The 25,452-nt window shown below is 42.1% G+C and overlaps 2 protein-coding genes across 7 annotated transcripts; one reads left to right on the plus strand and one right to left on the minus strand.

Moving 5' to 3' along the window:
- Nucleotides 1-203: 203 nt before the first annotated feature.
- Nucleotides 204-4,049, plus strand: LOC109908139 (cell division control protein 42 homolog). Of its 4 annotated transcripts, none has more exons than XM_020506643.2 (6): nucleotides 204-584; nucleotides 1,050-1,180; nucleotides 1,358-1,430; nucleotides 1,533-1,642; nucleotides 1,847-2,044; nucleotides 2,742-4,049. In XM_020506643.2, exons 2-6 carry the CDS (start codon nucleotides 1,076-1,078, stop codon nucleotides 2,829-2,831), a joined length of 576 nt encoding a protein of 191 aa, XP_020362232.1. In that variant the 5' UTR covers nucleotides 204-584; nucleotides 1,050-1,075; the 3' UTR covers nucleotides 2,832-4,049. The 4 variants fall into 4 exon arrangements, with proteins under 4 accessions (XP_020362232.1, XP_020362234.1, XP_031650268.1 ...); XM_020506645.2 differs by having other exon boundaries at nucleotides 280-584; nucleotides 2,292-4,049; XM_031794408.1 differs by having other exon boundaries at nucleotides 579-678; nucleotides 2,292-4,049.
- A 2,199-nt stretch (nucleotides 4,050-6,248) lies between these two features.
- On the minus strand, nucleotides 6,249-21,606 carry LOC109908141 (F-box only protein 44-like). Of its 3 annotated transcripts, none has more exons than XM_031794406.1 (6): nucleotides 20,886-21,606; nucleotides 13,052-13,310; nucleotides 12,826-12,943; nucleotides 11,843-11,938; nucleotides 11,606-11,741; nucleotides 6,249-6,855 (listed from the first exon to the last, which is right to left on the minus strand). In XM_031794406.1, exons 1-6 carry the CDS (start codon nucleotides 21,255-21,257, stop codon nucleotides 6,709-6,711), a joined length of 1,128 nt encoding a protein of 375 aa, XP_031650266.1. In that variant the 5' UTR covers nucleotides 21,258-21,606; the 3' UTR covers nucleotides 6,249-6,708. The 3 variants fall into 3 exon arrangements, with proteins under 3 accessions (XP_031650266.1, XP_020362235.1, XP_020362236.1); XM_020506646.2 differs by having other exon boundaries at nucleotides 20,859-21,605; XM_020506647.2 differs by lacking the exon at nucleotides 20,886-21,606 and adding an exon at nucleotides 13,561-16,057.
- Nucleotides 21,607-25,452: the final 3,846 nt, after the last annotated feature.

Below are 25,452 nucleotides of genomic sequence, written 5' to 3' on the forward strand. Positions count from 1 at the left end.
GGGATGAGGTTCTGTTGACAAGGCTGAGGTTGGGTCATTGTGGATTGGGAAGTGGGTTATTGTTAGTGGGGAAACACCCAGATGAGAAGTGTAAGGCATGTGAAGAGGTAGACTGTGAAGCATGCCCTGTTATATTGATGAGTGGCGCAGCAGTCTAAGACATTGCATCTTAGTATAAGAGGCGTCACTACAGTCCCTGTTTCGAATCCAGGCTGAGTCACATCTGGCTGTGATTGGGAGTTCCATAGGGTGGTGCACAATTGCTCCAGTGTCGTCTGAGTTTGGATGGTGTAGGCCGTCATTGTAAATAATAATTTGTTCTTAACTGACTTGCCTAGTTAAATCAAAAATATTGCTGAGGACACTTTTCTGCGAGTTGGGTGTAACTGGATTTTTGCTTGTAACAATCTTGGGCTCAAATGACAGGCAGAGACAAAATAGATAGGAAACTGTTGTCGGTCTTTTGCACCAGCCTGCACCTACAGTTGATAGGCTATTAGATATTTAAATGTGTAATTCTCCCTCCGATCTGAGACCGGCAGCAATACAGCGTCTAGTCTGCCGGAAACGCACAAGAAGAAGAGGTAAGGGAAATCTTTCGAATTACATGTTATCATCATCAATAGGGTAACAATTGAAATGATACCAACGCCGTTCATGAAGGTGTTTTAGCTATAGGTGTGTCATTCATCGTTAGTAACAAATAAAATGAATATGAAATTGAGAATGAGATCTGCGAACACCAACCCAGATAGCTAGCAAACATTAGCTACGTCAGTTTAAATTAGTTAGAGCAAAGTATCTATTGTAGCTAGTTATCTTTTGTCATAGATTTCTATTGAGTATTTAGTTGGTTGTTGCTACAACTTCTTCATTTAGACCTGGCTTGCTAGCCACATAGGAAACCAGTTTCAGACGTTAGCTAGCTAACGTTCGTAGCATACAACCAGCTACTACTGGATACGTCTTCCCTGCCATTCGTCTGAAGTCTTGTAGCTAACTTATGCGGAACTTTTTTTTTGTTTTGTTTAATGTCTTTTCTCTTTCAGACATACAGTAAACAGAGAACACAAATATGCAGACGATTAAATGTGTTGTGGTTGGAGATGGAGCGGTGGGAAAAACCTGCCTTTTGATTTCATACACAACCAACAAATTCCCCTCTGAATATGTACCAACAGTATGTGTATCTTCTATACATTGGGTTTATCTCAGTCATTATTGATCACCAGAGTTAGGTGTCTCATTCTCGTGTTTCACATGCTTTAAAGAGACTTAGCTTGTTCTCAATAATTACCATTCAGAATAATCATGGAACAGGACAGGATATCTCATTCTTTTCATTTTCTCATCACAGGTGTTTGATAACTATGCAGTAACTGTCATGATTGGAGGTGAACCTTACACCCTAGGATTATTTGATACTGCGGGTAAGAGTGGATCCTTTTCAAGGACATGTTCACAATTTGAATAGATCATATTTTTGGTTGAATGCTATTCACATTTAATCAACACGTTATCTGTTTCCTTAGGTCAGGAGGATTATGACCGGTTACGGCCTTTGAGCTATCCCCAGACTGATGTTTTCCTAGTTTGTTTCTCTAGTGTTTCACCCTCTTCATTTGAGAATGTTAAAGAAAAGGTGAGTACAATGCCAAGCCCTTGACGCATACAATGCACATGTTTTAATAAAGGAATATTGACTAAATTCTACATTATTTCTAGTAGGTTAAATGGAATGTTAAATTGGTAACATGTGAAATGATGGGGAAGATGCTAGTTATGACACATTCTGATGGACTAACTTTTCTGATTGTTTGAAAATAATGTTTCCTCTCTCTTGCAGTGGGTACCTGAAATCACTCACCACTGTCCGAAGACACCATTCCTGCTGGTTGGAACTCAGATAGACCTGAGAGATGACCCTTCCACAGTAGAGAAGCTGGCCAAGAACAAACAGAAGCCCATCAGCCCTGAGACAGCTGAGAAGCTCGCCCGTGACCTGAAAGCAGTCAAATACGTTGAGTGCTCTGCCCTAACACAGGTGAGACTTCTATCTAAAACATATAGAAAATAGGGAATAGAGTTATGACTTGCATAATAGCAACTTATGTTAATGTGCATCTAGTCTGTGTTGTCTTTGTGCTAAGCTTGTCTTGCCTTCATTCTTTCTGTGTTAGTGGTGGCCTAGTATTGGAAACCCATCCGAATGCACTTTACTCTTGTATGTCTGCAAACTAACCTCTATCTAACACTGGTCATATTCCCCTCTTTCTCCTCCCTCTCTATAGCGAGGTCTGAAGAATGTATTTGATGAAGCTATCCTAGCAGCTCTAGAACCCCCTGAAACCCAGAGAAAGTGCTGTCTGTTTTGACGGCGGTCTTTTAAAATATTTGCTTTGCGTCTACTGCGTCTTTTAATGTAAAGGAATGTCTATTTGTCAAGTAAATAACCAAGATGCTCTTTTTAAATGCGTGCCCATTAACTTCTTTCATTTCAATGTCGATTTTGTTTACGCCTAGCCTAGTCATAATAGCCCATACTACCTTGGCCTTCATGGCAAGGATGCTAACCTGTATTTTTCTATGGGAGAGAACATGTCCAGTTTGGCACTTAATTGGCAAGTTTACGTAAGACTGCAGCTGAGTTTGTTTTCCTTTTATAAGATGGTATTACCAGTTGTGGTTGCACACTGCAAGGTAAAAAATGTATTTGGTACATTCATGTTTTGTGTTTGCAGAAAGGACTAAAGAATGTGTTTGATGAGGCAATACTGGCGGCCCTGGAGCCTCCGGAACCCAAGAAGAGGCGCAAATGTGTGCTGCTCTGAGCATTTCCTCTCTTCTATTGGTTAGAGCATTTCAACAACACTACTCGGAGAAAAGCAAACCATTATTGCACAACGTTACTTCACTCCTATTGGTAACTGACACAAATATTTTTTACAATGTTTGCAAAGTAGTGTGTGAACTTAATTGATCTCTACTAGAACCTTTGCTCTTATGTAATAGTACACATCATTCCTAGAGCCATCTCAGTATTTTTCAGTTAAACAGATTGGTGGCTGCATAGTCTTATCAGAAGTGTGGAAGGGTCACAGACACACACAGCTGATGATTGGGACCAGTGACAACAGGACAAAACAATTTTACCTTCAATACTGTCGGCAATATTCCCCAAGTTTTTTTTATTTTTTATGATTCCCTTTTTTCAGGTGTATATAATGTTTTCATGAACACCTGAGGTGAACATAAATCCCCTTTCAATTGGGAAAGTGATAATAGATTCTGTAACAGTCGGTAGTAACAATGATATGTTGGTGCCAACCCAGTTACAACATATGCTATGTTTGTCAGGGCAGTATAGTAGTTTTTTGTTGTCTTTTAAAGCAAATGCCTTGTCTGATGTCACATATTCTATTGCATTCTAGGCACTTAAGTCTTTACTGCTCTGAATGAAACAGCTCATTGTTGCAGTGTAAAACCACCATGAGACTTTTGCTTTAGAATTTTACTCGGTTGACAGATTGTTCCTCCTTTGACAGGAACAGAATCTTACAGGATGTTTCTTTGTTTTATACAAACATTTACATCTCCCGTTGTCACAATTTGAGTATAAGTGAATTTATTGAAATGTATCAACCAAATAAAGTTTAGAATTCTCAACTGTGCATTCTTTTCTGATTCATTCTCAAGAGTAGGAGTGCTGATATGCCCCTGATTTAAGTATGGGCTCTCAGTATATTGTATTGTCAGTGTCCTGGCATAGAGGATGACACTCACTCCACACTAGTTGAAGAAACAAGGACAGTACACTTACATTTATTTAACATTGTAAAGGCATAAGAAGCAATCTCGACAGGATTGCAGTACAACCAAATTAGCCTACATTATATTATTTTATTGAAAAGTATTAGTTTTACAAACCGTTATATCAACACTTGAAATAATGATATTCATACATATAGTAAGGTAGTGCACCATGTTCTGTGTATCCTCAATATATACTGTACATGTTAACAAATAAAATACGTTTACAAAAGTGTTAACTATGTTTCGTAAGGTGTCCTTTGTCAGATGGTTATGTACATACAAATTTACATTCAAGTCCACTTTGCTTTCTTTCCTTTGGTCGGCCTGCCTTGTTTAAAGTCTCCATGCAGTCTTTTTAATAAAAATGAAATCCTTGTCTAATTCACCTACAGTTGAAGTCGGAAGTTTACATAGCCAAATACATTTAACGAAGTTTTTCACATTTCCTGACATTGAATTCGAGTATAAATTCCCTGTCTTAGGTCAATTAGGATCACTTTATTTTAAGAATTTGAAATGTCAGAATAGAGTGATTTATTTCACGTTTTATTTATTTTATCACATTCCCAGTGGGTCAGAAGTTTACATACTCAGTATTTGGTAGCATTGCCTTTAAATGGTTTAACTTGGGTCAAATGTTCCACAACCTTCCCATAATAAGCTCCTGACAGAGCTGGTGTAACGCAGTCAGGTTTGTAGGCCTCCTAGAGCGCATGCACTTTTTCAGTTCTGCCCACAAATTTTCTGTAGGTTTGAGGTCAGGGCTTTGTGATGGCCACTCCAATACCTTGACTTTGTTGTCCTTAAGCCATTTTGCCACAACTTTGGAAGACCCATTTGCGACCAAGCTTTAACTTCCTGACTGATGTCTTGAGCTGTTGCTTCAATATATCCACATAATTGTCCTTCCTCATGGTGCCATCTATTTTGTGAAGTGCACCAGTCCCTCCTGCAGCAAAGCACCCCCACAACATGATGCTGCCACCCCTGTGCTTCACGGTTGGGATGGTGTTCTTCGGCTTGCAAGCATCCCCCTTTTTCATCCAAACATAACGATGGTCATTATGGCCAAACAGTTCTATTTTTGTTTCATCAGACCAGAGAACATTTCACCAATAACTATGATCTTTGTCCCCATGTGTAGTTGCAAACCATAATCTGGCTTTTTTATGGTGGTTTTGGAGCAGTAGCTTCTTCCTCGCTGAGCGGACTTTCAGATAATGTCGATATAGGACTCGTTTTACAATGGATAGAGATACTTTTGTACCTGTTTCCTACAGCATCTTCACATTGTCCTTTGCTGTTGTTCTGGGATTGATTTGCACTTTTCGCACCAAAGTACGTTCATCTCCAGGAGACAGAATGCATCACCTTCATGAGCGGTATGATGGCTGCGTGGTCCCATGGTTTTTATACTTACAGATGAACATGGTACCTTCAGGCATTTGAAAATTGCTCCCAAGGATGAACCAGAGGCCTACAATTTTTTTTCTGAGGTATTGGCTGATTTCTTTTGATTTTCCCATGATGTCAAGCAAAGATGCACTGAGTTTGAAGGTAGGCCTTAAAATACATCCACAGGTACACCTCCAATTGACTCAAATGATGTCAATTAGCCTATCAGAAGCTTCTAAAGCCATGACATTTTCTGGAATTTCCCAAGCTGTTTGAAGGCACAGTCAACTTAGTGTATGTAAACATCTAACCCACTTGAATTGTGATACAGTGATTTATAAGTGAAATAATCTTTCTGTAAACAATTGTTGGAAAAATGATCTGTGTCATGCACAAAGTAGATGTCCTATCCGACTTGCCAAAACTATAGTTTGTTAACATGACATTTGTGGAGTGGTTGAAAAACAACATTTAAGGCCTCCCGGGTGGCGCAGTGTTCTAAGGCACTGCATCGCAGTGCTAGCTGTGCCACCAGAGATTCTGAGTTCGAGTCCAGGCTCTGTCGCAGCCGTCCAGGTTAGGGAGGGTTTGGCCGGCAGGGATATCCTTATCTCATCTAGCACTAGCGACTCCTGTGATGGGCCGGGAGCAGTGCACGCTGACCAGGTCGCTTGGTGTACGGTGTTTCCTCTGATTGGTGGGGATGGCTTCCGGGTTGGATGCGCGCTGTGTTAAGAAGCGGTGCGGCTTGGTTGGGTTGTGGAGGAAGCATGGCTCTCGACCTTCACCTCTCCCGAGGCGTACGGGAGTTGCAGCGATAGGACAGCAACTACTACCAATTGGACACCACGAAAAAGGGGGGTAAAATAATAAAAATAACGAGTTTTAACATCCAACATAAGTATATGTAAACTTCCAACTTCAACTGTACATTACCAGTCAAAAGGTGACTCCTCATTCCAGGGTTTCTTTATTTTCTGCATTGTAGAATAATAGTAAAGACATCAAATCTATGAAATAACATATGTAATCAACAAAAAAAGTATTAAATCAAAATATATTTGGAGATTCTTCAAAGTAGCCACCCTTTCCCTTGACGACAGCAGCTAGATGTGGTTGTAATAAACAGTGGTTTCTGTTTTCTTACTACAAATGTGGCTATATCCTTCTTACAGTTTAAAATACAAAATACTCTAACCCCATCACTGAAAGACAAGACTGAGGAACACGTTCTTGTCTTCTGTGTCCACAAGGACTCACTAGTACAGAGTGGACAAAAACAGGCACTAAATCAGACTAGGGGAAAATGAATATTAATATATAAAAAAGTATATATTCTACAGCTAGAATCGTCTATATCCACATGGAAACAGGGTGCCAAAGGCAGAAAAGACAGAACAGGTATACACTATGCTAAGGTACAGATGCTAAAGTAAAGCTTGCAGGTGGGCACAATGTTCAAATGTAACCTCTTAGGAGAGTAAATGGGAACACCGAAAGCTATCTGTCCACCGATGGGCAGATCTCGATGCTACTGTTGGTGACCCGAATTCCATACCAGCCGGCCCAGTACAGAGTATCCTTTCCTCCATGAATGAATCGGATGTACCGCACACCTGGTCCATAATTCTTGAACACATGAGTCATCTGAAACATGGAAGAGGATCATTGAAGAGACCATATTTTCATGTTCAATTGTAATTAGTATGCTTTGTTTAATTGGGAACAATCTGTTTTGTATATACAGTTGATGTCAGAAGTTTACATACACCTTAGCCAAATACATTTAAACTCAGTTTTTCACAATTCACAAACATGTAATCCTAGTAAAAAATGCCCTGTTTTAGGTCAGTTAGGATCACCACTATTTTAAGAATGTGAAATGTCAGAATAGTAGAGATTTATTTCAGCTTTTATTTATTTCATCACATTCCCAGTCAGTCAGAAGTTTACATACACTCAATTAGTATTTGGTAGCATTGCCTTTAAATTGTCTAACTTGGGCCAAACGTTTTGGGTAGCCTTCCACAAGCTTCCCACAATAAATTGGATGAATTTTGTCCCATTCCTCCTGACAGAGCTGGTGTAACAGTCAGGTTTGAAATAATAGGTGTGAAATAATCTGTCTGTAAATAAATGTTGGAAAATTACTTGTGTCATGCACAAAGTATATGTCCTAACCGACTTGCCCAAACTAAAGTTTGTTAACGAGACATTTGTGGAGTGGTTAAAAAACATGTTTTAATGACTCCAGCCTAAGTGTACGTAAACTTCTGACTTCAACTGTACATTACCAGTCAGTGTACAGTGCTTTCTGGAAAGTATTCAGACCCCTTGACTTTTTCCACATTTTGTTATGTTACAGCCTTATTCTAAAATGGATTAAATAGTATTTTTCCCCTCATCAATCTACACACAATACCAAAAAATGACAAAGCAATGAAATGTTTGCAAATGTATAAAAAAATACAAAAAACTGAAATATTACATAAGTATTCTGACTCTTTACTCAGTACTTTGTTGAAACACCTTTGGCAGCAATTACAGCCTTGAGTCTTCTTGGGTATGACGCTACAAGCTTGGCACACCTGTATTTGGGGAGTTTCTCCCATTCTTCTCTGCAGATCCTCTCAAGCTCTGTCAGGATGGATGGGGAGAGTTGCAGCACAGCTATTTTAAAGTCTCTCCAGAGATGTTAGATCGGGTTAAGTCCGAGCTCTGACTGGGCCACTCAAGGACATTCAGACTTGTCCCGAAACCACTCCTGCATTGTCTTGGCTGTGTCCTTCGTTGTCCTGTTGGAAGGTAAACCTTCGCCCCAGTCTGAGGTCCTGAGCGCTCTGGAGCAGGTTTTCATCAAGGAGCTCTCTGTACTTTGCTTCGTTCATCTTTCCCCTCGATCCTGACTAGTCTCCCAGTCTCTGCTGCTGAAAAATATCCCCACAGCATGATGCTGCCACCACCTTGCTTGACCGTAGGGATGGTGCCAGGTCTCCTCTTAGTATTCAGGTCAATTCTTGGTTACATCGGACAGGTGCCTTTTGCAAACTCCAAGCAGGCTGTCATGTGCCTTTCACTGAGGACTCGCTTCCGTCTGGCCACTCTACTATAATGGCCTTAATGGTGGATTGCTGCAGAGATGGGAGAACCTTCCAGAAGGACAACCATCTCCACAGAGGATCTCTGGAGCTCTGTTAGAGTGACCATTGGGTTCTTGGTCTCCTCCCTGACCAAGGCCCTTCTCCCCCGATTGCGCAGTTTGGCCGGGCGGCCAGCTCTAGGAAAAGTCTTGGTGGTTCCAAACTTCTTCCATTTAAGTATGATTGAGGGAACTGTGTCGTCTCGGAGCTCTACGGACAATTCCTTCAACCTCATGGCTTGGTTTTTGCTCTGACATGCACAGTCAACTGTGGAACCTTATATAGACAGGTGCTTGCATATTCAAATCATGTCCAATCAATTGAATTTACCACAGGTGGACTCCAATCAAGTTGAAGAATCATTAAGGATGATCAATGGAAACATGATGCATCTGAGCTCAATTTCAAATCTCATAGCAAAGGGTCAGAATACTTATGTAAACAAGGTATTTCTTTATTTGTTTATCAAATGTGCCAAAATATTAAAATAAAACCTGTTTTCGCTTTGTCATTATGGGGTATTGTTTGTAGATTGCTAAGGAAAATGTTTTGTTTAATCCATTTTATATCAAGGCTGTAACGTAACAGGAAGTACCTGTCCTAATGACTATTCAAGACTGGTCTGACCAATTGGAATCCACGCTTCAAGATTGTTTTGATCACGCGGACTGGGATGTGTTCCGGGCAGCCTCCGAGAATAATATTGATGAATACACAGACGGTGACTGAGTTTATCAGGAAGTGTATATGAGATGTTGTACCAAATGACTTAAAACCTACCCTAACCAGAAACCGTGGATAGATGGCAGCATTTGAGCAAAACTGAAAGAGCGAACCACCGCATTTAACCACGACAAGGTGACTGGGAATATGGCAGAATACAAACAGAGTAGTCATTCTCTCCTCAAGGCAATCAAACAAATGTGCCCTACAAGACACATACAGCACCCGATGTCACAGGAAGGCCATAAAGATCATCAAGGACAACAACCACCCGAGCCACTGCCTGTTCACCCTGCTATCATCCAGAAGGCGAGGTCAGTACAGGTGCATCAAAGCTGGGGCAGAGAAACTGAAAAACAGCTTCTATCTCAAGGCCATTAGACTGTTAATTAAATAGCCATCACAAGCACAGAGAGGCTGCTGCCTATATACACAGACTTTAAATCATTGGCCACTTTAATAAATGGAATACTGGTCACGTTAGTAATGTTTACATATCTTGCACTCATCTCATATACTGTATTCTATACTATTCTACTGTATCTTATTCTATGCGCCTCTGACATTGCTCGTCCATATATTTATATATTCTTAATTCCCTTCCTTAGATGTGTGTAGTAGGTATATGTTGTGAAATTGTTAGATATTACTGCACTGTCGGAACTTGAAGCACAAGATTTCGCTACACCCGCAATAACATCTGCTAAACACCTGTATGTGACCAATACAATTTTATTTAATGACAAAATTTGGAAAAAGTCAAGGTCTGAATACTTTCTGAAGGCACTGTATATACAGTACCAGTCAAAAGTTGGGGACACACCTACTCATTCAAGGGTTTTTCTTTATTTTTTTACTATTTTCTACATCGTATAATAATAGTAAAGACATCAAAACTATGAAATAACACATGGAATCATGTAGTAACCCCAAAAAATCTATATTTGAGATTCTTCAAAGTAGCCACCCTTTGCCTTGATGACGGTTTTGCACTCTTGGCATTTTGCACTCTTGGCAATGCTTTTCCAACCGTCTTGAAGGAGTTCCCACAAATGCTGAGTACTTGTTGGCTGCTTTTTCTTCACTCTGCAGTCCAACTCATCACAAACCATCTCAATGGGTTGAGGTCGGGTTATTGTGGAGGCCAGGTCATCTGATGCAGCACTCCATCACTCTCTCTCTTGGTCAAATAGCCCTTACACAGCTTGGAGGTGTGTTGAGTCAGTGTCCTGTTGAAAAACAAATGATAGCCCCACTGCCAGATTGGATGGCAAGACACTGCATAATGCTGTGGTAGCCATGCTGGTGAAGTGTGCCTTGAATTCGAAATAAATCTTGATCTCGGCATGTGTAGTTCCCACCGTGTCACCAGCAAATGCACCTCCTCCTCCATGCTTCACAGTGGGAACTACACATGCAGAGATCATCCGTTCAACTACTCTGCATCTCACAAAGACAAGGCGGTTGGAACCAAAAATCTAAAATTTAGACTCATCAGACTAAAGGACAGATTTCCACCAGTCTAATGTCCATTGATTGTGTTTCCTGGCCCACGCAAGTCTCTTCTTATTATTGGTGTCCTTTAGTAGTGGTTTCTTTGCAGCAACTTGACCATGAAGGACTGATGCATGCAGTCTCCTCTGAACAGTTAATTCTGATATGTGTCTGTTACTTGAACTCTGTAAAGCATTTATGTGAGCTGCAATCTGAGGTGCAGTTACCTCTACCGAACTTATCTTCTGCAGCAGAGGTAACTCTGGGTCTTCCCTTCCTGTCCGGGTCCCCATAACAGCCAGTTTCATCATAGCGCTTGATGGTTTTTGCGACTGCACTTGAAGAAACTTTCAAAGTTCTTGAAATGTTCCCCATGTCTTAAAGTAATGACGGACTGTTGTTTCGCTTTGCTTATTTGAGCTGTTCTTGCCATAATATGGACTTGGTCTTTTAACAAATAGGGCTATCTTCTGTATACCACCCCTACCTTGTCACAACACAACTGATTGGCTCAAACGCATTAAGGAAAGAAATTCCACAAATTAACTTTTAACAAAGCACACCTGTTAATTGAAACGCATTCCAAGTGACTACCTCATGAAGCTGGTTGAGAGAATGCCAAGAGTGTGCAAAGCTGTCATCAAGGCAAAGGGTCGCTACTGTGAAGAATCTCAAATATAAAAGGTAAAAAAAAAAAAATGGTTACTACATGATTCTATATGTGTTATTTCAGAGTTTTGATGTCTTGGATGTAGAAAATAGTAAAAATAAAGAAAAACCCTGGAATGGGTAAGTGTCCAAACTTTGACTGATACTAATATATAGTTCTTTCTTAGGTTTACAACCTCACATGCACACCTTTTTACCTTGTTTTTATCTGCACTGTTTGTCTTTTAATAGTATTTTTTGGTGCAAATAAATAAAACAATGCAATCACTGAAAATGTCTAATGCACACAATCTTAGTAAAACACAAGACAAGGAGAAACCACATTGTTGATTGTGTAGTCAGCTAAAAGTCTTAAAGTCTGAAGGTTTTACCTGATTCCATTTATGATCATCCCAGTTTTGAAAGATGACAGTTCCTGGACTAAACTTCTTAATTGGCTGCTTCTTATGATTTAGCAACTCAACACAGATCTCATATTTAGCGCCACATTCCCTCCGTGGAGCATACCTGATATGGACACACAAACATACAAGTTGTACAGTAGTCTATTCCTCTGACAAGTATAGAGTAGCAGACACTGAATGACAAAATTCTAATATTCCTCTCACCAGTCGGATATATTGATGTCGGGTTGAAAGTCATCCATGAAAGAAGGCCTGTAACCCTCTTTCTCCAAGTCAATCAGCTGAGACTTCCTGCAGGTCCTGAGATTAACCAAAGACAAGACGACACACACAGCCAACACATATACCAAGGTTGATAAGTAAGCAGCCATCTAAGTGTCCATATAGGCTAGACCAGGGATGGGCAACTCATTGTAAATAAGAATTTGTTCTTAACCGACTTGCCTAGTTAAATAAAGGTTCAATAAAATGTAAATAGTAGAATACACAAGGTGCAATCTCAAAATTAGGTTGTGCATCAGCAGTTTCTCTCTTATGTTAGTCACTGATAGTCACTCAATTAGCCTACGTCAGCAAAAACCTTTAAGGTTGGTAAGTTAGCTCGCCGCTGGACTATCTAAACTTGACTTAATCATGGTCGTATTACCGACCCAGGCCCCCATTGATTTTGTTCGTCACCATCAAAAATATTAAATACCGCCAACATTTCTCTCCGCCCTTTGGCACAAGTTGGAGAATTGCTGGAAATACGCTGTAGAACTGCATTTCTCTCTCCGCCCATTACAAAGTGCCTTCTTGATTTAAAACCACTACAATTTTTCTATGCCCCATGGCAAAATGTGTAGAATTGCAGGAAATTAAATCTAAAACTTTTTCTCTCCACTGTCAAGAGGGCCGCTAATATGTTTTGCTCGCACGCTGGGGGTATGGATGTGGGTATGCAGGCCCGCGAGCCACTGAGGACTCCCATGATGAATTCAGATTTTTTTTGTGGCTCCCAACCCTGGGCTAGACAGCAAGGTCATTGTCAATTGCACTGTATCAATCTTGCATCATAGGCATTATTACCATTCAAATGTATTAGAAGAGCTGGAAAAGAAATACAACACCAATGTGGATGTGAAACGAAGTGGGACCAAGTGATATTCTCTCACCGAAAAACTAAAATGGTATAGCAGTATACTCACGAGTAAGAAGTCGCAAAGTACTTTTGGACAGTGTTGTCAGGAAGCGGCACTTCATCCACTGACTCTATTTTCCATTTATCCCCTCCATTCTCCATAATTTGCCAGCCCTTGAATTTATCTGGAGAAAAATAGTAAGGGAGGGATTTGAAATGTGGGTTCTGGGGTTAATAACAGGACCCCCCCATACACCAACAGAGAATTTAGACATTGTTGTTTTGACTCCTACCATCTGCTCTGGGGTTCTTGAGAAGATTACGTCTCTTCTTACACAAGAAGTAAAACAAACGCCAGTCTTTAGGTAGTTTAGTCACATATGTCTGGTATCCTTCTCTTCGGCACCTCTCTCTCCAAAGGGAATCACTGTCCACCACTTCTTTCCACTCACGACACACAAGTCGACAGACACACACCACCTGCTGTGGAGGGACATTTAGGAGCATCTCCTCCAGGACTTCTAGAGGGAGCACAGGTAGCATGCCTGTGAACTGAACAAGAGAATGGATGTTTTCGTTGACATGGGAGACAAATGATGTACTATGGACTAATAAAACAAAATTATAGCTATTTGGCAATACAGATGAGTGTTGTGTTTATTTACGACCAAATTAAGTGAAAATAAAATAACTCCCTAGAATAAAAGATGGGGGAGGTTTGATAATGCTGTGAGGTTGCTTTGCTGCCTCTGGTACTGGATGTCTTGAATGTGCACAAGGCATCATGAAATCAGAAGATTACCAGCTGTTTGAGTCCAATGTTCAGCACAGTGCCCAGAACTGGGTCTTCATTAAAGGTTGTAGATCTTCCAGCAGGAGAACGACCCCAAACACACATCAAAAAGCAACCAGGAATGGTTAACAAGAGATGCTGGACTGTTCTGGGGTCCAGATCTGAATCAGCAACGAGTCCAGATCTGAATCACATCCAAAACCAAAAGATGAAAAAAGCAGTTGGTGGAGGGCACCCCTCAAACATTGAAGAGTTAAGAGCAGTTTGCTGCTGAAAAATTGTCAAAATTCTCAGTAGCGGGTGCAGCAAGCTCATTGACGGCTACAACAAACGTTTATTTTACTCTTTCAGTGAGCTTATAATATAAACTCCAAAGCGAAAGGTACTGTTCATTAATAATAAGAGAATCTCTTGTTCGTATCCTGATAAGAGCATGGCAGCACTAAATTGTTATAGGTTAGGATGTCTCTGGGCCTCCTCTGCCAGGCTGAACCCCCTGTCCTCTTCTTGGGTCTCCCAGAGGACAGGTTGGCACTCCTTCACAGTGAAGTTTCTATCAGTCTGATCCTGTTCCTCACTATTATCGGATACCAGCTGTGTGCTACTCTGTCTGCTCTCGTCATCCATAAGTGGCCTGTTGATGAATACTGGATAAGAATCCTCATCTGAGCTCTGACTCAGCGCTCTCAGCATTTCCCTTCTCCACAGACCTCTATGCTGGGGCGGTTCCCTCCTCCACAGACCCCTACGCTGGGGCGGTTCCCTTCTCCACAGACTACGCGGTGCTTGAACTGGTTCATCAAATGGTAGAGAATTACCTGACAAGAGCATATTGCAACGCAAAACCCAGGCCCTGTCTGTACCCCTCTCGGGTTTGACCTCCTAGACAGGGCAGTCACCTTTCCTTGTTACTACCATGTGTATTTGGTCCTCCCAGTGTGATCTTAGCTTTCCCGGTGCCCCACGTTCTGACATGATCCCCTGAGAACAGAACCAAACTCATTTTATTCCGATCGTAGTAGGCTTTTAACTTTGCTGTTGATTTCTCCATGTTTCCTATGGCGATATCATAGTATTCCGCCATCTGTTGCTGCAACTTCTCAGCATGATTTCTCCTGTTCCTTTATCTGTAACCCAAAGAAAGGGTCAATAGGGTAGCAGTTGAGCCCTTCCAAATAGCAGGAAATGTGATGCTAATCCAGTAGCTTCACTTGTGGTACAATATATGCATGAATGACCTTAGTGTATGGTTAAATCTCTCCACCGGATTCCCCTGTGGATAATATGGAGAGGTTCTGGAAGGCTCTGAAGAACTGATTTTCAGACTCTCTTCCCTGATCATGATGGTTTATGACAAAGCCAAAAACTTCAGGAAAAAGTCCTCGAAAAGCTTTTTTTGCTGCAGTTTTCCCTGACTTATTTCTGGTGGGGTTGGCATGTGCATATTTTGTTATCTAAAATAACTAAAATGCTATGTACTCATAGCACCCTCTGCTCTTCTCCAAATGCAGTAAATTGAAATCTGGAAAGGACCTGTAGCCCGTACATGTTGCATTGGAGTCCTAGTTATTACACAGGGTCTATTTTGTTTGATACACACTTTAGTGATAAATTGTTCAATGCCATGTTGCATGCGTGGCCAATAAAAGTGTTTGTGTTAATAAGTTCAACACTCTTTCTGTTCCTAGATGGGCCATTTCAGTGCCTAAGTACTTGTCATTTAGTGTTCTGTACTGACTTGGTACCACAAATTGTGTCCTTTCTGCTGTTTCCCTTTGTAATAATCCCTCTGGTGAGACATGGAGCCTGTTACACTCTTGCAGTAACTGACTTAGCATGACTTTTGTTGACATTGTTGGTTTTGTCTTAGTCCTTTGCCTTTTCAGTTCCAAGATTCACCATACAGCTGCATCCTTTAACTGAGCCTGCATGAGATCGTGTGGAGACAATCGGTCTGTAACTGTTCCCACCCACCTTAACAGCTCCTCTTGCACTGATGGCCTTAGTGTGACTGCGGATATCCAAGTTACACAGTCATTCTGTTGTGTCTGAACATTATTGAGTGTTGCTTTTACCGTCTCAGGTGAGTGTTTCTCGGTGCATTCTTCCATTTAATGTTCAGCATGCAAAGAAGAACATGACAAAGTCTGCGTCAGTGTTTACATTTTCAGGACGATACTTCAGTGTGGGATTAAAGTCAGATAGCTCCGCCACCCAGCGATGACCGGTGGAATTCAGTCTCGCTGTAGTTTATATATATATATATATATCAAGGGGTCAAAAAGGTCAAGAATTCCAGTTTCCCCGGGTGAAGGTGATAGTTTCTCTCTGCTTGTGTCAGAGTGCGGGAGCCATATGCAATGACTCTCAGTTGTGGGTTTTAGCTTGCTTGAGCCTGCTAACTGAGGAGTGTTTATTCACCTGTTTTCATACATGTTTCATTTTTAAATATGCATCTTACAAAGGAGTCGTTTAATCTAACTGCTTAACTAATTATCTGTACATGGAACTTTATTTAAAAAAAATTTTTTACTCACTTTCTTCTAATCTATACAGGAAAATGCCACGGCAGCTAATGTAGAAGGAAAAGCTGTGTACATTTGCAAATACTGTGCCAAATCATGTGAAGAATTCAAAGATGCAGAATCATCTGGCCAAGTGCATAAAGTTCCCTCAGCGCTCACAACAAGCAACCTCTGACAAAAGTCTCTCTACTTCTATTTGAGTTTTAAATTATGAATCAGACATCTTATCGATAGCAACAGCTCAGGGTCCTCCTGGAATCAGAAGTTTTTTTGACTCAATGGAGGAATGTAGTCAGAGAAATGCTGATGAATGTCTTGCTTGAGCTGTGTATGCAACTGGTTCACCTCTGATGCTCACAGAAAATGTGTATTGGAAGAGATTTCTGAATGTTCTTCACCCAGCATACACCCATTGAACCAGACATGCTTTATCTACTAATGTGCTGGATGCAGAATTCAACAGAGTTCAAGTGAAGGTCAAGCAAATCATAGAGAAAGCAGACTGTATTGCAATCATCTCTGATGGGTGGTTAAATGTTCGTGGGCAAGGAATAATTAAGTACATCATCTCCACCCCTCAACCAGTATTCTACAAGAGCACAGACACAAGGGACAACAGACACACCGGTCTCTACATTGCAGATGAGCTGAAGGCAGTCATCAATGACCTTGGACCACAGAAGGTATTTGCACTGGTGACAGACAAGGCTGTGAACATGAAGGTTGCTTGGTCTAAAGTGGAGGAGTCCTACCCTCACATAACACCCATTGTCTGTTCTGCTCATGAATTGAATCTGCTCCTCAAGGACATTATGGCACTGAAAACAATGGATACACTCCACAAGAGCACCAAGGAAATGGTTAGGTACGTGAAGGGTAATCAAGTTATAGCAGCAATCTTCCTCACCACGCAAAGTGAGAAGAATAAGAGCACCACATTAAAGCTGCCCAGCAACACCCGCTGGAGTGGTGTTGTCATCATGTTTGACAGTCTCCTGGAGGGGAAGGAGTCTCTCCAAGAAATGGCTATATCAGTCTGCCGATATGAACAGCCCCATCAAGAGGATCCTCCTGGATGATGTATTTTGGGAGAGAGTGGTAAGCAGCCTGAAACCTATAGCAGTAGCCATTGCACGGATTGAGGGAGACAATGCCATCCTTCTGATGTTCAGACTGCTTACAGATGTAAGAGCAGAAATCCGTACTGCCACACCCTCTTCACTGTTGCTCCAAGCAGAGGAAACTGCAGTTCTGAAATACATCAAAAAGCGTAACGACTTCTGCCTGAAGCCCATACACGCCGCAGCGTACATGTTGGACCCAAGTATGCTGGCAAGAGCATCCTGTCTGGTGCAGATCAACAAGGCCTATGGTGTCATCAGTACCGTGTCTCGCCACCTTGGCCTGGATGAGTGCAAGGTTCTTGGCAGTCTGGCAAAGTACACTTCCAAGCAAGGGAATTGGGATGGAGATGCAATATGGCAGCGGTAACAACATATCTCATCAGCCACCTGGTGGAGCCACCTCAGAGTCTGATGTTCAAGAGGTGAACATTGGAGAGGTCCAGGGAGAAGACATGGAAGTCTAAGAGGAAGACAACCAAAGCTTTAGTTTCTAGACTATCATTCAACAGATGCATGTTGAAAACGTTTTTGGGAGATGCAATGGATCATTGGGGATCATTCAATATTCCCATCCCATGAGTCAACTCATTTAATTAAAGTTCAATTCGTAACTAAATGTTGTTTTTTTCTATTGGAAGGATTGAATCATTTGCAATTAAGTATACTTATAATAAGATAAAATGTGTATGTTTCTGTCTCCATATGATATGGTAAATATATCCAATGCAAAAAAACATTTAAATAGTATTAATATTAATGTGCATATATTTCCATTAATTCCCATATATTCCCACTGAAAGTTTCCACCTCTGAATATTCCACAAAATGTGCAACCCTAGTATTGCTTATGATTTCTGCCAGAGGTCTAATGCGTGTGTGGCAAATTCAATCTTCTCCATTCCTCACTTATGATGGATACCTGATTCCCTGTGTCCTATAGTGCTTGTCTTCTCCATTCCTCACTTATGATGGATACCCGATTCCCTGTGTCCTATAGTGCTTGTCTTCTCCATTCCTCACTTATGATGGATACCCGATTCCCTGTGTCCCATAGTGCTTGTCTTCTACATTCCTCACTTATGATGGATACCCGATTCCCTGTGTCCCATAGTGCTTGTCTTCTCCATTCCTCACTTATGATGGATACCTGATTCCCTCTGTCCCATAGTGCTTGTCTTCTCCATTCCTCACTTATGATGGATACCTGATTCCCTGTGTCCCATAGTGCTTGTCTTCTCCATTCCTCACTTATGATGGATACCTGATTCCCTGTGTCCCATAGTGCTTGTCTTCTCCATTCCTCACTTATGATGGATACCTGATTCCCTGTGTCCCATAGTGCTTGTCTTCTCCATTCCTCACTTATGATGGATACCTGATTCCCTGTGTCCCATAGTGCTTGTCTTCTCCATTCCTCACTTATGATGGATACCTGATTCCCTGTGTCCCATAGTGCTTGTCTTCTCCATTCCTCACTTATGATGGATACCTGATTCCCTGTGTCCCATAGTGCTTGTCTTCTCCATTCCTCACTTATGATGGATACCCGATTCCCTGTGTCCCATAGTGCTTGTCTTCTCCATTCCTCACTTATGATGGATACCCGATTCCCTGTATCCCATAGTGCTTGTCTTCTCCATTCCTCACTTATGATGGATACCCGATTCCCTGTGTCCCATAGTGCTTGTCTTCTCCATTCCTCACTTATGATGGATACCTGATTCCCTGTGTCCCATAGTGCTTGTCTTCTCCATTCCTCACTTATGATGGATACCTGATTCCCTGTGTCCCATAGTGCTTGTCTTCTCCATTCCTCACTTATGATGGATACCTGATTCCCTGTGTCCCATAGTGCTTGTCTTCTCCATTCCTCACTTATGATGGATACCTGATTCCCTGTGTCCCATAGTGCTTGTCTTCTCCATTCCTCACTTATGATGGATACCCGATTCCCTGTGTCCCATAGTGCTTGTCTTCTCCATTCCTCACTTATGATGGATACCTGATTCCCTGTGTCCCATAGTGCTTGTCTTCTCCATTCCTCACTTATGATGGATACCTGATTCCCTGTGTCCCATAGTGCTTGTCTTCTCCATTCCTCACTTATGATGGATACCCGATTCCCTGTGTCCCATAGTGCTTGTCTTCTCCATTCCTCACTTATGATGGATACCTGATTCCCTGTGTCCCATAGTGCTTGTCTTCTCCATTCCTCACTTATGATGGATACCTGATTCCCTGTGTCCCATAGTGCTTGTCTTCTCCATTCCTCACTTATGATGGATACCCGATTCCCTGTGTCCTATAGTGCTTGTCTTCTCCATTCCTCACTTATGATGGATACCTGATTCCCTGTGTCCTATAGTGCTTGTCTTCTCCATTACTTATGGACACCTGAGCCCGTGTCTCATAGTGCTTGCGTATTTACGCCCTGCAAATAACACCACACTTGACATTTATTTCCAATGAACTGTGCTACATGTATGGGGTAGCTGGAGTAGTTGGTCCCCACTCTCTCTGTGTCATGGGACAAGGTGAGTTGTGGTCTTTCATTTTGCGAGCAGTCTTAAATGTAGGTTAGTGCTGATTCTAATGATCCTGTTGGAACATTAGGCAGCTTTATGAACACATCTTAAACTCTGAGGTTCTCTCTCCATTTACACTGCAGCAACACTGGATGGAACTAGACGTATCTAAGGTCACACACCGTTCCATGGTTGTGACCCTCAGGCGTTTCCCGATGGCTGTGCGTTGCCCCTAGATCCTACTGCCCAATGGCTATCACTGCCACAATTGTAGCAATGCTGGCAAGTCTGATGACCAGTCTGTTTACCAGTCTCATAACAACTTTTGAATTTTCTTCTCTCCCTGTTGGTTGTACTTGGTTTTCTGTTGGAGTGATTCCTAACTGTCACCCTGGCCTTGCACTGACTGTACTAATGATGCTACATGTCAGTTCTTTGATCGCGTGCATCAATTGTCTTTATTTTGTTTTCGGACTGTGGTCTGTGGGGGCTCTGCCTGTGCTCATTCCTCTCCGTTATCCCCATTATCCTCACTCTGTAGTGCGTTCACTCATGTGGGTGTGAACTCACGTCCAATCCTGGCCTTTTGCATGTGTTCGCTTTCATTGCCCTGAGCAATTAGCATTTTCTCAAGCAACAGTTCATGACTGGTGTTAAAATTCTGGAGATGCACTCTAATCTCTGTCCTGACGTTATCGTTTGTTAATCCAGTAACGATGGTGTGCAGGCACTGGCTCTTAACTAACTCACCCATATTTAATTCCTGATTGGGCACGAGCTAAGGCTGATAACACTGTCTCAGGTCGAAGACTAGGAAGTTCAAGACTCTGCAGGCTCTTTTTGTTGCCTTAGTGAACTTTTCTAGTGTGTAGAATGTCATGTCTGTTTTCCCCTCCATATAACACCTCATCTTAAAACCCTGGGCTCACAGCTCTGATTACTGCTTCTATGATTTCTAATTCAGTGTATCCTTTTCTCAGTACATTTTCAATCTGATGTTCTAGGCTGCTGAAGCTGAGCTTGCTTTCTGATTCTGATCTATCTGTCCGTGGATTTTAAAAGTCTTTATGACTGGGCATACTAAACTCCACTCTCTCTCTCTGTGGTGTATGCCTTTCAGTAGCCGGGCTCACCTTTCTGCTGGACTGAGGACCCCCTACCTCCTCTTTCCGTCCTGCCGCAGCTCCTGTCTCTCCGCTGGGTTCGCTGTCCAAGTGCGTCGTTGGCGCCGACTGGCTAGGATTTGTAGGCAGACGGTTCGCAGCATCCTCCGAGTCTGATATTACTTTTATTTCGTCTTTCAATTGTAACAGACAAAATATTCCCTCGTCCTCTGATTCCATTAAATCCTCCTTCTCACAGTAATCTTGAATCAGTTTGCGCCGCAATGCGCGACGGCTCTTTCCTTTCACTTCAGAGTCATCTACACCTCCTATTCCACAACGTACACACAGGTGCCGTAAATTGTCCTCAGTTAAAGTCCATAAACTCTGTTCGATTTCATCCAACAACGTTTCTCTTTCTCGATTCATATTTTCCTACTCACGTGGAAATAACGACAATGCAGGCAATGGCAAGATAGCTAGAAATCCGTTGCGTGGTTAGCCCGCTAACGTTAGCTAGCTAGTTACTCTCAAACGTCTTTCACTCGTTTTCCGTTCAATGAATATGGGCCTGTGCTCACATGTAAATAACTCCCAGCTGTGCCTCCAAATTTGTTACCCTTTCTATGAGCTTGTACTATAAACTCCAACGTGAAAGGTACTGTTTACTTGCATGTTAATCACGTCGGCACGACTTAACAAAAGTTTACAGCATTTTTGTTAGTTTTCCTTCCTCGCCCCTGTCCTTCTTCGATGAGGTTTAACGGCGGTTGGTATCCAATAAATGTTGCATTACCGCCACCTACTAGACTGGGATGTAACTCCCTTATACATTGATTAAATAAATAAAAATACCCTACCATGTACACTACACTCACAAAAAAACTACATAAAAACACACACCACCCTACTACACTATTTAAATCTATTTAGTCATACTTCAGGCCAACAGCATGAAAGGATGGGACACCAGCTCTTAACACACCCTGTAAATCTTCTGATGTCAACCCAGCTAGCACAGTGGATCTGGGCCAATTCCGTCTGAGTCGGGGCACTCGAGAGTCAGACTCGGCCGACGTCATGTGACCCTGGGCCGCCTTAGGCAGTATTACTTATTTCTAGGATGCGGGGATTGAGCTTGGGCCGATTCTGGTGTGAGTTATCTGGCCCAAATGTATTACTTGGGTCTCAGGCCGATTGGGGCTACTCTCTGGCAGATGATTACATGGGCTGCTTTATATAACATTTCATTATTTATTTATTGTTCCATATTTTCTCATTGTTTCTGTGATCAAAAAATACAATTAACATTTAAATTAAATTCTTTCAGAGTCCAGATTAAGTAGTATTTTAGTACTTTATGTAACGCAATTTATAAGCATTCAAAACTTTGTGGATGGAGCCTCCCGAGTGGTGCAGCGGTCTAAGACACTGCATCGCAGTGAAAACTGCTTTGCTACAGATGCTAGTTCGATACCCGTGCCGGCCGCGACCGGGAGACCCATGAGGCGAAGCACAATTGGCCCAGCATCTTCTGAGTTAGGGGAGGGTTTGGCCGGCCGGAATGTCCTTACCTCATCGCGCTGTAGCGACTCCGGTGGAGGGCCAGGTGCATGCACGCTGACAGGGTCCCCAGGTGTACGGTCCAACATATATTTTTAGGGGGTGGATGGGTATCATTTTTTGCATAAAATATATAATAGTAATATTTAAAATGACAATCAGGTAATTTTGTATACATTTATTTAAATTTGCATCGGGCCGCTTCTGGGGGGATTCTGGTAAGATGCCGGCAAAGTTAGCTGAATTCCAGTAGATGGAAACGGCCCGATATACTTGGGCCGATTCAGGGCAGTCATTCATTTTGATTCCAGGCCGAGTCCAACACAGGGCCAATTCAATCAGTTCCGGCCCCCCGGAAGAGGGCCGGCTTCTGGGCAGATTCTTCATTGCTAGCTGGGAAGTCTCGCACACCCATGTGCACACCCACCCTCGCACACACATACCAATACTTTCCCCAATGCTACACATGCTTCATGCCCTTCTGCACACTTCTCACACATAGGAACCTCCCTCCTTCACACTTCTGCCACATTCCCATAAGCTTGACACCTGTAACAATGTAATGTATTCAGCACAAAAGCTCATACAGGATACCTTATACAGTATATCCTAACATCTCTTTATCAGGTAAAGACACAACATCAAAACTCAAAAGAACAGACAACGACTCTTCTGTTTCACCACTCGCGTCACCCTTCCTGCGCGCCCCAAATGACGAGCATCACAAACACCAGGAATCTTCCCCTTCAGTTGGTCAACTTTCACATTTACCGCTACCCCAGTAATCACTCCTTTCAATGGTGCTCTTTTCATGGGAGCAAAACAATTCACATCTCTTACCCCATTCATTTAAAGCGGAGTGCCTGCTCCCTCTGACCAGCAGAAACACAAATAATTATCACAAAACCACTTCTGGTTACCCTCACCAATTCCACATCACCCAACTCTGTTTTCACCCACCCTGAAATTACAAATAGTTCAGCCAAAAGGCATGGGTCCACTTTTTCCAAAAACTTCAAAAACTTCACCCCTACTATCAGACTTATCTTTATCCTGACCCTCGGTGCAAGCCTCGGGCTCTGAGAACTTCACCACACCTACCACCTGCGATCATTCACTTCCATTTATCCTCCTGTCTTCAGCTCACTCTGCTTACACTTTCTACCATTCTTCTTTAACATACCATCTCACCCTCTGCAGCGCCCCAACCCAACACATCCGACTCAGCTTTAGAATCTTAGTGAAATATTCATTATTGGTTTTGGGTGTGTTAGGCCAAGGCTAGAGTGACAACCCACAGGATGGCAGACCCCCAGGGCCAGGACTGAGCAGGCCAGCAGCTAGGGATTGCCTAAACACGTATTTCTCCTGACGTGGGCATTTTCTCAATGCAGACTCCTTTATTCCATTTAAGGCATCCAGGCCTTATGAAAGTTGCCCAGTATACTCATAATCTTGTATAAAATAAAATCTAGTGATACATAACTTGACATTTTAGGAGTATAACCAACCCTTGGTTACACAGTTACTTCAAATAACAGTCTCCAGTATCAAGATTTCCAAGCAAACAAAAACAGGAAGAAGGGAGAATCTGTAGACATGCTAAGATAAGATACTCTTTTCCAGAATTCAGCCAGCCTTCACAAGACCATAATGTGCAAATATGCCCCCTTTTGTGTTTTACAGCTCCGTCATGAGGCTGTGCATTATCATGCTGAAACATGAGGTGATGGCCGCCGATGAATGGCATCTCGTCATGTTCTCTCTAGGCATTCAAATTGCCATTGATAAAATGCAATTGTTTTTGTCTTCTGTAGCTTATGCCTGCCCATACCATAACCCCACCACCACCATGGGGCACTCTGTTCACAATGTTGACATCAGCAAATCGCTCACCAACACAACGCAATACACATCTGCCCGGGACTGTTGAAACCAGGATTCATCCGTGAAGAGAACACTTCTCCAGCGTGCCAGTGGCCATGAAAGGTGAGCATTTGCACACTGAAGTCGGCTACGATGCCAAACTGCAGTCAGGTCAAGACCCTGGTGGGGACGCGAACATGCAGATGAGCGTCCCTGAGGCGGTTTCTGACAGTTTGTGCAGAAATTATTCAGTTGTGCAAACCCAATTTTATCAGCTGTCCGGGTGGCTGGTCTCAGATGATCCCACAGGTGAAGAAGCCGGAAGTGGAGGTCCTGGGCTGGCGTGGCTACATGTGGTCTGCAGTTGTGAAGCCAGTGGGACGTACTGACAAATTCTCTAAAATCACTTTGGAGGCAGTTTATGGTAGAGAATTAACATTCAATTGCTGTGGTGGACATTCCTGCAGTCAGGATGGCAACTGCACGCTCCCTCAAAAGTTCAGACATCTGTTGCATTGTGTTGTGTGACAAAACTGCACATTTTAGGGTGGCCTTTTATTGTTCCCAGCACAAGATGCACTTGTGTAATGATCATGCTGGTGAATCAGCTTCTTGATATGCCATACCTGTCAGGTGGATGGATTATCTTGGCAAAGCAGAAATGCTCACTAACAGGGATGTAAACAAATTTGTGCACAAAATATGGAACATTTCTGGTTTATTTTATTTCAGCTCACGAAACATTGGACCAACACTTTACATGTTGTGTTTTTATACTGTAGGTGATTAAAACAACTTGTATTGTATTTGAAAGTACAACTGCAAACTGTAAACTGTTATCCATTACTGCATTCAGTTAACAGATAATAATAATAATAATACAAGTCTATGAAGTAATATTGTTGTAACAAGGCAACGTGCTGACTATGAACTGATACTTGGATAATTAAATCTCCTCTCACAATAACTAATCCATTTCTTTGATCTAAAGTCAAGCTAATAAATCAACTTGCTTTTAGGGCCCATAGGGTCAAGAGTTACATTAAAAGTCTGGGATGTTCAGAGTTTAGAAATACAGCTATCCCTAAAATGTAATTTTAATGATGCAGTGCAAGACTATCAAGACAATTCCACACAGGTCTTCAATTCATTTTTATTCTCCATCATTTTGTAACATCTAAACATGGAAGAATTA

This window comes from Oncorhynchus kisutch, linkage group LG17 (assembly GCF_002021735.2).
Source record: "Oncorhynchus kisutch isolate 150728-3 linkage group LG17, Okis_V2, whole genome shotgun sequence".
In the NCBI taxonomy this organism is placed as follows: domain Eukaryota; kingdom Metazoa; phylum Chordata; class Actinopteri; order Salmoniformes; family Salmonidae; genus Oncorhynchus; species Oncorhynchus kisutch.

What these genes read in the sequence shown, in the direction of transcription:
- LOC109908139 (XM_020506643.2), top strand. Translation starts at nt 1,076, where the DNA reads ATGCAGACGATTAAATGTGTTGTGGTTGGAGATGGAGCGGTGGGAAAA. An exon ending in CCTCTGAATATGTACCAACA is followed by an intron (nt 1,181 to 1,357) that starts GTATGTGTATCT and finishes TTCTCATCACAG; the next exon opens with GTGTTTGATAACTATGCAGT. An exon ending in TTGAGAATGTTAAAGAAAAG is followed by an intron (nt 1,643 to 1,846) that starts GTGAGTACAATG and finishes TCTCTCTTGCAG; the next exon opens with TGGGTACCTGAAATCACTCA.
- LOC109908141 (XM_020506646.2), bottom strand. Translation starts at nt 21,257, where the DNA reads ATGAATCGAGAAAGAGAAACGTTGTTGGATGAAATCGAACAGAGTTTA. An exon ending in GTCCTCAGTCCAGCAGAAAG is followed by an intron (nt 13,311 to 20,858) that starts GTGAGCCCGGCT and finishes TCTCTTGTTCAG; the next exon opens with TTCACAGGCATGCTACCTGT. An exon ending in ATGATCATAAATGGAATCAG is followed by an intron (nt 6,856 to 11,605) that starts GTAAAACCTTCA and finishes TCCATGTTTCAG; the next exon opens with ATGACTCATGTGTTCAAGAA.